The sequence below is a fragment of the Rhincodon typus genome, chromosome 27, assembly GCF_021869965.1.
Source record: "Rhincodon typus isolate 14 chromosome 27, sRhiTyp1.1, whole genome shotgun sequence".
NCBI classification, from domain to species: Eukaryota; Metazoa; Chordata; class Chondrichthyes; order Orectolobiformes; family Rhincodontidae; genus Rhincodon; species Rhincodon typus.
The window spans coordinates 29096996-29110153 of NC_063358.1; the positions used below are offsets into that span (position 1 = coordinate 29096996).

The following is a 13158-nucleotide window of genomic DNA, read 5'->3' on the forward strand; positions in this document are numbered from 1 at the left end:
TTGTGACAGTTAGTGCAGAAAATGGCTTTGTCACTAAGGATACATATCTATTTTAGGAAACGTTATCTAATTAATTTGGTCATTAAACCTTGTTGACAAGAGTCATTATAAACTTACTCTGGCTTAACACTTTAGGGAAGGAAGAAATCTATTGTGGGGTACAGCCGAGATGTTGTACAGGAACCTGTAACTGGAGGAAGTGACGTTGGTCTGTTTCTAAAGTATATGTATGGTGTGAAGGCTTGGAAAAGATGGGTACAATTTCGGAATGATAAGGGAGATCCCACAGAGGAGCTACGGTTTGGATGTAAGTTTTTGGAGGAGATGTTGACCTCCAATTGATCTACTGTATAGTTAGTCCTTTCTTTTCTGCCTTCCACTTGCAGTGAATCACCAACAACTACAAAAGTAGTACATTACTCTTTATTCTTGTAAGATGTAGGTGCCTAATTATATTGCATATGTCTATCTAGAAACATGTAACTCTTCCATTGGCAAACAGTCCCTATCTCATTTTCCAGTTGCCAGAGTAGAGGATCCATTTGTTGCCATTTTTATCTCATTTTTGATAAGTTTCTTATTTTCTCCTCTCCCTTTTTTAGGCCTCTACACAACATACTTAAGCCAGGGGAATGTCATATAATCTGCTCCCAAGGTTTGCTAATGCTGCCCTGTAACTGTGTAATATAAGGATTGTAAACCTGGTTTTGAATGTGCTACTTTTGTTTCCTCTTCCATCCCCGTACACAAGTACCAAGCCTTGGCTTGTTGCCCTAATGGAGCATCTTGCTATAATATTTGAAAGATTCCATATTTGTAAACGTTTCTTTGTTCAAGTAGGCATATGGAGAAATAACTTCCATTCAAATAGTCTCTGTAGCTTTGGAGGAACCTCAAGCATTTCATGGTACTGGATTACTTTTGAAATTTAGCAGCTTCGTTTGTAGGTATATGTTGCAGTCCATTTGTGCACTGTAAAGTCCCACAATTAGTAATGTGATAAATGGTCAGTTAATCACTTTTAGAGGTTACAAAGGGATAAGTCTTGGACAGTACAGTGGAAAAATCTATCCATGCCTCATTGAAAAAGTGACATGCAATCCTTTATTTGAATGTACAAGCAGGACCTCAGTTTTCCCATCTCATTTTCTGACAAGATGGAACTTTAAAATGTCAGAAGTGCCAAGTTTAGATAAAGTTGAAATTCAGAAGTGAGCATTATACCCATAATTTCTTGTAGTTCGAAGTTGATCATAATACTCGTGGTTAAACTAGGCATGTGATTTGCAATACATACTGAAACATTCAGGCAAGTGCTAGCTGCTTGGAGACACATAGAGAAACTCAATCATTTTATTTCATTAGGTCAGCCCAGGTAGAAACCTCATGTTTGGGGAATTGTAGAAGTAAACATGTTGTACACAAACCAAGTATACCAGAATTTTTTAAAAAATGCTCTTCGTTTTAGTGGCACTGTCTGTTTTATGCTAAGTGATGACATTTTTCATGATCGACTTAAATTTATGTGCAGCTCGACCAATTAAGCTAAAGGAGGACATTCTTTCATGCACGGCTGCTGAGCTCAGTTATGGATTGTGTCAGTTTATTCAAGAAGTACGGAGACCAAATGGAGAAAAATATGAGCCGGATAGTATCTTCTACCTTTGTCTAGGAATTCAACAGGTAAAACACAATATTAACAATATGAAACTGTTTAAGAAGGCATGGTGATACACGGGTGTTTGTCATACATAGCCACACAGACTAGTATTTTCTGTTACAACGTGTGGGTAAGACTCAGTTTTGGGGTAGTCCTTCATTTGCTGTTCCAAATCTTCACACTTGTACCTTTTGTGAGAGACAGTGGAAAATTGCATTGCTATTTTATCAAATCAGATGGGTTGAAAATAGAAATGGAAGAATTAAATAGAGCAATTTGATCTATTAGTTTAATGCCATTATAGATTGATTTTCTTTATAAAAACAGGTCCATGTAATGTGCTCTTGTGATCAGAAGGTGGCATCAAACTTGCTACTTACTCTTAATTCTATTTTTTTAATTTACTGCATATGTCTGAGCTATAGAATTTCCAGGAAGATTTTTACAGCAGTTAAATATTTAACAGAGACTTGTCAAGAGAAGAATAGTGTAAAACTGGGAATTGCAAAGTGTTCATGGCCTGGAGAAAATGATCAGCTTTCCATTCTGTTTGAAATTGATTGATCTCGAAGCATTGTGGTCATTATTTTTAAAGAATGTGACCAGTTTCCCTTTAGTGTTAGCACAAGATATTTCTTTCATCTACAACCTGCGTCCATCATAGAGCGTATCCCTCTCCCAACCAACAAAAGGACATATACCTTTGATTGTCACTGATACAAAACCTGTTCACAGGTCTCTACCAGTCATACTCTACATATGTCATCAAGGGAATTTTTTTAACCTCAAGTGAGGGCTTATTTAGCTTCTGGTTTGAGCTTTGCGCAATTTATGCAAGAACTAAGCAGGACATGAGATTGAATTCTGCAACAGTGTTTAACATTTCAGTGTGAAGCTTCAGTAAACCAGCAATCTTGCAGTTTAATGATCCTAGCATGCTGTTAAAGACTGTCTTGCGTTGAACAGGACATCATTTAAATATTACTACTTGAGCCTTTAGAATGTGTTAAAGAATCTCATACTTTAATGGCCAATGAAATTTTGTTTTGTGACCTGCATAAATCTGCTCTGTATCTTTCAGTACATATTCGAGAACAGCCGCATTGATAACATCTTCACAGATCTTTACTACACAAAATTCACATCAGAGCTTACAAAGGCTCTGAAATTTTGGCAACCGCAGCTTCTGCCAAGTGGTAAGTGTCTGTATATGGAATTCTTGCTTGTTTGGGAACAGTACCGTGCATTTACCACTTTGAAAGACACATGCAATGCAGTGTATGTTTGTATTGGCTGTACGGTAGTTCAGTCATTTCATAAAGTCTAATTTTGGCATTATTCCTGGGAACACTCCAGAATAGCATTACAGCATGGAACCTTTTTTGAGTTATAGCTAATGGGCTTTCACCTTTCATGCTCACTGCATGGGAGAAACACATATTCCATTCCTTTTTATGTTATATAATCTTATAATTTTTTTTTTTAAATAAACATAGTCTTTGTTAATTCCTTTGAGTGGGCATGTGTTTTTTGACTACTACTTCAGGGATCCTTCATCAGATTTCTCTCCTTCACAAAAAGAGGCTTGTATAGTGGTTCACAACTCAATTATTTGTACTTCTTCCAAATTTAAATTTTCATTTGCTCTTTGTAACCTATGTGACTGAATATTGCAGAAAATCCTAACCACTAGGGAAGCCCCTTTATATGATGATCATAAATAAGTAGTTTTCTTGCTTTATCCCTGGGCATGGTAAGATGCGAAAAGAATGGTACCAAACCTACTTCCTCTGAGGAAAAATACATTGCTTGTTCCTACAAAGAACCAGTTTCTAATGGATACCTTTAAAAATTGCAAGCTAGTTTGCTTAAAGAAACGACAATGCTTTAAGTGGAGAGCTTGCTTTGCAACAGCTGGTTGATCTTGTTACAGCTCCATAATCTCATAACCCTTCGATCTTATTGGTTGAGGGCATACAGACATCATTGCCCTGTTCATTCAGATACCAGATGCTCTCTTTTGGTGCAATTTATGTTCTGAGATGTGTATTTATGAGAAAAATTAGTATATGAGTTATTTCAGCCTGCATCTTGTGCTTGATAGTAACATTGTTTTGTCCACAGGCCAGTTATTTTGTCGCATTGAAGAGGAACATTTATGGGAATGTAAACAACTTGGAGCATATTCCCCAACAGTTCTTCTCAACACTTTACTGTTCTTCAACACCAAGTACTTCCAGTTGAAAAGTGTCAGTGAACATATGAAGCTTTCTTTTGCTCATGTTATGAGATGTACAAAGTCTTTGAAACATAACACAAAGTTGACTTACCTTCGATTCTTCCCACCTATGTACAAAAAGGACAAAGATATAGGTACAAACAAATCTATTTTTCTTATCAGGTGGAAGGTAACATATTTGGGGGGGCATGATTTGGTGAAGTTCTATCTCAAAATAGATGTTTATTCTTATGAACAAAAGATCCAAACAGTTGTGTTAAGTCAAAGCAGTCGTGCTGTATTCTTATGCTTGTTGATCAAATTGTGACCTACAATTAAGTATTAGCCATCAAGTTCACAGCGGCTTGCTGTATGGCTGATCCTGTAATTGCTATTTAAGCCACATTGTTATACTAGATTATTCAGCTGACTGAACCAAGCATGGTTTGGACATTTGTCCCATTAGATCCAATTCCAGTGCATTTTGTTCATGAAAATGAAGCTGGAAGTGTTTACCACTTTGCAACTATTATAACTGTGGAACCCTTTGTATGAGTAATGTTTAAAATAGTAAAAATTTTAAATATTTGCCATAGTAAGAACATTCCTATTTCAGTGTTTTGTATTGTTTATATGGAGAATGATGAAGATATAATCCACTGATACATGAGATTCTGACACCTTTGGCTGATGTAATGGATTCTTTTTGCAATTGCAATCCAGCCCATAGTTGTAAACTGCACTTTGAACATGGCAAACAGGCTGCAAGTGTTTGTTAACACAGATGGTTCATTAACAAAGCTTCACACTATAAATTTAGCATCAGTGTGAAGTGGTTTTAGCTTTGATTCAAGATTCAGTCTTCATTATACTGTAGCTTAGTGCGGTGTTACAATCATTGTGAATGCAGTCCATTAAAACTTCTACGCAGGGGTTAATGGAAATGGATTGATTTTGTTCAGTTTGAGAATATGTTGATGTAAGTGTTTACAACTGTAAAAAAGATCATAAATTGCACCTTTATCAAAATTCAGGTGAAAGAGTACAAGCTCTGCATCCAAGATTTTATGGATTAGAGAATTAATTGCTCAGATATCCCAAACAATTGGCAGCTTCAGATTAAGCCAAATGAAATCATCTGATCATATAGTCACTAAGAAGAGTGTACAGTAATTAAATGAGGTGCAGCAGATCATACAGGGCAGCTTTAAAACAAAACTCACTGCTTTTACATTGTGTAATAGGATGCTTTTGCAGGATCACAGTTCTGTGATCTATATTCCCTCACGGTATGAGGAAATACAGTACGTGATAAATATGCCCAGAAGGACTAATGGTGTGCCATGCTTGGCTATGGAAGTTGTCTTTTGGATTCACTGTGGAAGAAGTGTTGGGGTAAAGGAAAGGCACATTCCGTAATATCCATGGAAGTATCTATTACTAAGCAGTTTACCTTTGGGATAATATTTAGATCAGGTTAAAGGCTGAGCATGAAGTAATTTAAATTTGATTCCTTTACCTGAAATTAATTGTCTACATATCAGCAGTGACAGTGCAGCCTATTTTTTAAGTTGGGCTTTTATTTTGTTACTCTATTGTCTTATCTAGGGGTCTTGTGGCACAGTGGTAGGCCACTCCCCCTGGGTTAGAAGGTCTGAATTCAGGTTCCACAATGAATGTACCTTAATGTGTTTGAGCAGGTTGATTAAAAATAATTTTTACTGTGTCTTACCAAGCAGTGTGGTGTTGTTTTATTTCTTCCTATCTTAGAAATGAGGGGAATGTAAAAGTTCGAGATGACCATGATCTAAGTCTAAGACTGATTAAGTCATGGGATCGGAGGGGTTGATGTTGTATTTACTAATTTATGTTTCTAATGTAGATAAGTTACAATTTGGAAAGAGGAAGCGCAGTGATGAGGAGGAGGAAGGTGCTATGGAAATGGCCGAAAACACAGATAATCCACTCAGATGTCCTGTGCGCCTCTTTGAATTCTACCTGTCTAAATGGTACGCCACCAGTTTCCTTGTGCAATTAGTCTTGAAAGTTGGAATTAAGAGTACACAAAAATGAAAAATTGCATGTGTGTAATAGAAATAAGCCCTTGATACACAGCAGGTCAGCCAGCATCTGTTGAGAGAGGAACAGACTTGACATTTCATGTTGTTGGTCTTCCATCAGCTCTGTAAATGATTGAGTTGAATCAAGTTTTAATAAATTCAGAGGCAAGGGAAGGAAGGATGACAGCAGAACAAAATCAGTAGACATGTGAAATGATGTAAGCAGGTAGATTAAATAACAAAAGGGAGTGGAATGAATATAGAACAAAAAAAAGGTGCAAATGGTAATGCAGATTTGCAACCAAAAACAGCCATTCAAAATCAAAATGTAAAGCAAAAACAAGAACGTTGGCGAAAGACTGTGAAACTATAGAATCCCATGTTGAGCCTGGATAAACCAAGTGGAAAGGTGAGCTACTGATCTTTGATCTTGGATTGCATTGAGACTGAGACCAGAGTAGGCATGATGTGGAGGCATAAAATGGCAGGCAACTGGAAGGTTGGGGTTGTGCTCAGAGATTCTACGAATGTATTCAGCAAAGCAGTTATCCCGTTTACATTTAGCCTCCTAAATCCAGGAGTAAGAAATGTCGTCAATTAACTATGGGAGGCAATGGGCACAGTGATTACTGAAGCGATCGTGCCAATTGGGTGACCATTTTGATCCACATGCATGGCCGAGAGTTTCTGACTCATTTTAATTTTCCCTCCCACTCTGACTCCTCTATACGCTGCATCCTGTACTGTTCTCATGAAGCTCAAAGAGCAGAACCTCCTCTTTCGATTCAACACTTCATTCATCTTTCGATTCAGTATGTGATTCCAAGTTCAACAGTTTCAGAATGTGAATCCTACTCCTATTTCGATCCCTTTGAATGATCTCTTGATGATAATTTTGCTTTTACCATGTATATATTCGCGGGGCTCATATTTTCATAGAATAGAATTATAGAATCCCAGTGATGTGAAAACACGTCATTCGGTCCATTGAGTCCACACTGACTCTCTGAAGAGCAACCCATCCAGACCCGGGTCTCTGTGCTATCCCCCTAATTCTGCATTTCCCATGACTCATCCACCTAGCCTGCACATCTTAGGACTTTTGTTTCTTTTCTTGTTCATTTACCATTTTTTTTTGTTGTGCCACCATTCCATTTAACCTTTTTGTCTCTCCTGCCTTCCACCCAAACAATAAATCTTCCCTTTTATTCTTCCAGAACTTCCAAACTTTCATATTTCATTAAAACCTAAGATTTATTGAGTATGCTAATTGCATATCACATATCCAATGCTTATTTACTTCACATTCCCAGCATCTAAACATTACCTTAATGTTTAGATATTGGCATTCCTATGATCAGTATAAAGATTAAGAATTCATAGTAATGGGAAGGGCCTGTTCATTAATTCTAAACAGTTTTGTATTTTTTCTTAACTTTTTCATAGTTCTGAGAGCGTGAAGTCAAGGAGCGACGTTTTCTACCTTCAGCCTGAACGCTCATGTGTGCCTGACAGCCCCATGTGGTATTCAACTTTACCAACTGACCCTGCCATTCTGGATGCCATGTTAACCCGTATCCTCATGGTGCGGGAGGTTCACGAGGAGCTTGCAAAGGTCAATCACGAGGAAGCTGAAGAGGAAGATGCATTTGAATGAACTAGATTTTTATCCATTTTTAAGCACTGAATTTTAGAATGCATGTATCCATGAAGAGTTAACAGACTGCTTGGAATATAGCATACTCTTCCTCTGGGTAGATTTGGGGGACAGGAAGGGGAGGGTTGATAAACACACTGGTCAAAAGAAAAAAGTAGATGTTGATAATTAAGTTGACAGGGAATCTTGGTGCTTTTAAACAATTAATTTTTTTTGTTTGTTTTTAAAAAACACAACTGATGTGGATTTGTTTTTACCCCACACTGAGTCACTGGATTTTCGTTATGAAAACCAATGTCAAACAAATTCAATTTTGGGGGAAATGGGAAAAGGGGTGGGGGGGGTGGGGCGGGGGACGCACGCCGAGAGTATTTAAGTGGCAATACTACCATTTTAGAATGTTACAGCCGAGTTTGAAGGCCATAGAGACAGTATTTTGCCATTTAAACGTTAACACCTATCAATGAAAACATGACATTTAGTTCCTAGATTGCTGTTAATGTGAATTTTTTGTTTTAAAAGAAAGCATTGAAATGCATCTACTAACCCCTTGTTAAAATGTTCTGTGCTCACATTTCATTTAGAGGAGATCCGTGTGCTGTAAGTTTAGATGTAGATGTGCACATGAGTATAAATTTGTATATTTTGAAGGTGATGGGCAGCTAAAAGGATGTTGTTATAAGTTTAGGTTCTTGCCGATATGTTTTTGTACATACATTTTAATTACATTTATATCTTTACTGTGTATAAAATAATTGCTTATGTGAAGCCCTGTCAGACTTTACATACTGCAGACTCATTACATTTGTAGAAAAACCCAATGTACTCCTTGTTATATAATACAGATTGCATTGTAGTAAACAGGCGTTTGTGTGAAAGTACCTTTTACCTCTACCTTAGCCGAGAAACGCACTGTTCCCCTTTTGCATATACAATGGGTAACTTGAAAGAAGTTAATACACTAGATACCATTGTGGGTTTAGTTTTGAAAAAGACATTTTATATATGGAAGTTGCTGTGAGCTAGACACATTGAGTTTTTTTTCATCGAGGGATTTAATGCCCTTCCTGCTTCACTCTAAACAAAAGTGCACCATTTCTTTTTACTTACAAGTCCCCAACCCTGGCAATGATCAGGTGGTATGTCTGCTGCTGGACTCAACAACACAAATAGATGATATAGAAAAGTGATGAAGAGGAAACTTGATTTATTTTTAAACATTTTTCTCTGTCCTATCTTGGGAATACGCATTTGGCTTATGGTTTTTGAGGTAAATCCAGTTACAGTCTCAATAGTGAACTATGTTAAGAGGAGCAACACTTTGGAGGATTAGTGCTGTAGCTGGACCCCTCTCTCTGATTCTCTTTCACCATGGCTTAGCGTTGAGAACACTGAATCACTGAATTTAACCCTTTTGGAACTAAACAAAATTTGTTCCTTCGTTCTGTGGCACTGTATCTTGGTGAACATAATTTCAGTTTCATTTCAGATGAAACCTATGGAATAATAGGTTAGGAATAGTCCCTGAATCATAGTTTAAAATCTGGGAATGTAACTGATTTGGGGAAATTTTCTACGTCAGTACCCCGACATATGCTAATAGCATCTATCCAAATCTTTTACATACCTATAACATTTCATCTGTCAATCCCAATGATAGAAAAGTCTCCTCCATAATACACGGATTTGTCTGTTGCCTGTGTTTTGTAGTGTTTTGTCTTCTTTCCCAGTGAATGTCTTAGCATAAATTGAAAAACAAGATTTTCTACTTTTTTGCAACCAGTGTTAGCATAAAGCCTTCTCTGGTTTGGGTATTCAATAGGTTAAGATACAGGGTGAGACTCCATTATCCCAAAAATGTGCCTTAACCAATTTCTCGAAGAGCATCCCTGCTGCACAATGTAAATATTCCATTTTCAATCATTATGTAACAGTGCTAACTTAGTGTTAATTTGTGCTAAATTCTGAACACTATTGTGCTGTGGGCTTGCACTGGGTTGAGATTGCCTGAATTTGTTTTTTTTTTCAGGCCACTGCAACCTACAGGAATGAGGAGGCATTCACACCAAAATCTGGCTGGAGTCAAATCAGATCTTGGAGATAAAGGGGGTAGTGTTTCTAGCCTATTGCGACATCACATCCAGCTGCCAGTGGTCATCTTAAAAATTGCAGTGTGCCCCTCATTTACCACCCCCCAAATCATTGTAAAGCTGAAGGCGAGTAACTAAAAAATTAGTTGAGTACATTTTCTGAAACCTTTTGAGTTAGGAAAAATGATGAGGTCAAGTGTTAGCAGAATGGGGAAGAGTAACCTTGGTTTGGTTTCAGACTTTGGCATGTTTAGAACAATTCTCAAACATTATCACTATGTAATGAGCGATCCTACAATGATCAGGTTTTAAATAAGACTGTATATGTTAGAAGATGCTATAGTTCATTCCAAATAGAACCAGCAGTTCTTTTCTATTCGTTAAAGAGTATAAAGCCTTTTAATGGCCTAAAATAAGTGACTGTTATTTTATAATCATTGCATTTTTCCATATTTCAACTTTGTTCAGATGATATTACAGTGCTATAAGTACATTTCAAAAAGGCGCTGTCATGTTTTTCTTGTGGAGGGGTTTTTCAGGCAGGTTGAATATGTGAAATGACCAGGAACAACATTCTGAAATCCGAGATGAGAACCTGAGTATCCAGGATCATGGTGCTACAGGAATATTTTTGTTTTAGTGCAGTACTACCTTTTTCAAAAAAAAACTTTTTAAAAGGCAAAAGACTCTGTGATCGTGGTCTAGATTTTTATTTTAAAACACTTCTAATCACAAAACTGGTATAAAGTGCAAGACATTGTATCAAACGACTATGCCCCTTTAATAAAATATTTATCAGTAAGAACTACAGAATTCAGCTGCTGTCATTTATGAGCCTTTTTAAAGTTTTTAGTCAAACCTTAATTCATCTTATAGTAAATGAACAAAAATAAGTGAATATTTATGTTACCTGAATAAAAATTCTCTTTTTTTTAAATCTACAGCCATTTGTTTTTGTTACTGCTTGGATGTCTGTGATGGTTTGATTGCTTTTGTCTGTCCTATGTTATAATTAAAGGGAAATATATTAGTAATATTTGTCTTGTGGAAGTAAATTTTGCGAGCCCTTCAATTAGAAAATAAATGTTGCACAAGAATACTGTAATTTATGCGACATGCTAAATTCAACAACAATAAGAAAAATAATAAATGGAAGAGAGGTAAATTATGGAATTTCCCTTTTTAAAATGTGCAAGAGATTATACCATCAAGAAACTTTATAGTATGTTCCTGTTAGATTTCGTAATCAATAATTTATTAATCAGTACCTAAGTGTAGCAAATGTTTCAATTTTCCATTAATTGGTTAAATCCAAATTGTAAGGGAAAAAAGTTACTGAATGAGACAGCAGTACCTTCTAGCAGATACACCTGTGCAAAGGGTAGAGTATTGCATATTTAATTAATAGCATTAGTTTGGGAGAAAGCATCCCAAAATTGGTACATGTGCAGAGCTGTGCTAAACTTGAAAATCATAGACCATTTTTACACATAAAATTACATTTGGAGTAAAGACAAAAGTGTGGCTACAGGCTATAATACAATGGAGGATATTTTCATAATTCCATAATTAGTTCAATTCCATAATTAGTTCACAGCTATGTTATGATTCCACTGAGTTCCATTGTAGCAGATATGTTGACCTGGGTTTTGAGATTGTTAAAATTGTGAAATTGTGTTTGTTGTTAATACAACTGAGACAGTGTTGGTAACGTTGAGTCTACGCATGCACGGTTAAACATGGAAACCTAGAAGCTGCTATCACTGAATCCTTACTGGGTGCACTGTGAAATCCTCATAGTTGGATCTCAGAAATCATATTAAGTTAGGGGATCGACCATTTTTATTCTAATGGTCTCATAAAATTCCTTGAAAATATTACACATTAATAAGAAATAACTGAATTTTTAACAGTATACTAAGTTCAAAGCTAGTGATGGATAATTCTTCCAAACACACACAACTAATCTTTGTGGAAAGTCCCATTTCTCCACTATGATATCATTCACACATGAAAGCTTATGATATTTTAGTTTGCTTGTCTATCCAATATTATTGTTTCAATCTTTATTTTGCTTTCTGAAAAATATTTAAAAGTTAAGAATAATCAGTGTTTTGCTTTCTGGTTTGCTGTCTGAGAGACTTATTCATTATGGTTGCATGCTTAGCCTGTTTGCTGAGATCACCTGATCATCAGGGGACCCCCTCCTTGAGCTGATGCCAGAATCAAAGCAACATCGAGAAAGGTAAAATCCACATTACAGTGGATCAACTTGTAGAGCAACATGTAGCAATTTTAATATTATTAAATGCCTGAAACTTCTTATGAGACATTGTGAAACAAAACATGACACCAAACCACATGAGATATCAAAGCAGACGACTAAAGCTTAGCTAAAGTGATGTGCCTTGGAAGAAAAAAAGTGAAATAGTTTAGGAAAGGAATTTGAGAACTTGAAAAGACCAAAGTGTCTGGTAGCACTACTACATGTGGTTGTGTGATGAAAATTGGGAATGCTTAAGAGGCCAGAATTGAAGGGAGTCCAGGTAGCTTGGAGAGTTGTGGGACCGGAAGAAATTACAGAGATAATGATAGATGAAGATTTGGGAACAAAGATGAGCTTTTCCAAATTAAAAGTGCTGCTTAATGGAACTAGGGTAGTTGGTGAGAACACATGCAATTAATAAATGGGAGAGTTCAAAGGAGATGAGAAAAGCAAGTTTTTGTTTTTACACAGTGGATGTTAAGTGCCTGGAATATACTGCCAGAAGAGGTGGTGGAAGCAGATACAAAAGCAATGTTTAAGAAGTGCCTTGACAGATACACGAATAGGCGAGGAATAGGGGGATATGGACCGCATAGAGGCAAAATGTTTTTAGTTTAGAAAGGCGTTGTGTTGGCACAGGCTTGGTGGGCCAAAGGGCCTGTGTCTGTGCTGTACTGATCTTTGTACTTTGGGAGTTAGTGTAGGTCAGGACATCTAAAATTTACAAAGTAAGGTGCGGGAGGCCAGCCAAAAATGCTTTGGAAACATCAAATATGAAGGTGACAAAGATATGAATGAAGGTTTTAGCAGTAAAAGAGCTGAGGAAGGCCGAAGTCAGTGTTATACAGACAGATTTAATCTTGGTGGTGGCATGACTATGTGATCACAAGCTTACATTGAGGCCAACTATGATACCTAAGTTCCAAAAAAAACCTGGTTCGGCCTCTGTCGCCAGAAGAAGTGGTGGTGAGGAAGAGTGAAGTGTGGAAGCTGGTGTATTTTTAGATATCACTGAAGAGCAGCAGGAAGCTGAGAAATAAGAGGAATTTGGGTGAGAGTGCATGGATAAATAGATCCTCAGGGGACATCAGCAGTAATGGTGCAGAACCAGGAAGAGATGTCATTGCAGGTGATTCACTGGCTACAATTAGATAACAATGCAATCAGGTAAGTGTTGTCCCACCCAACTAGCAAAACATTGGAGGAG

General features: G+C 36.9%; 1 protein-coding gene across 4 annotated transcripts in view; it reads left to right on the plus strand.

The window, feature by feature from the left end:
* Positions 1-10626, plus strand: part of LOC109937770 (zinc finger MYM-type protein 4-like) — a 119093-nt gene extending 108467 nt beyond the window's left edge. For all 4 annotated transcript variants that reach the window (XM_048613091.1, XM_048613093.1, XM_048613092.1 and 1 more), the window contains 6 exons: positions 136-307; positions 1532-1683; positions 2742-2856; positions 3785-4033; positions 5761-5887; positions 7385-10626. In XM_048613091.1, the coding sequence (XP_048469048.1) occupies positions 136-307; positions 1532-1683; positions 2742-2856; positions 3785-4033; positions 5761-5887; positions 7385-7595 (1026 nt within the window). In that variant the 3' untranslated portion in view covers positions 7596-10626. The remainder of the gene's footprint in view (positions 1-135; positions 308-1531; positions 1684-2741; positions 2857-3784; positions 4034-5760; positions 5888-7384) is intronic.
* Positions 10627-13158: the final 2532 nt, after the last annotated feature.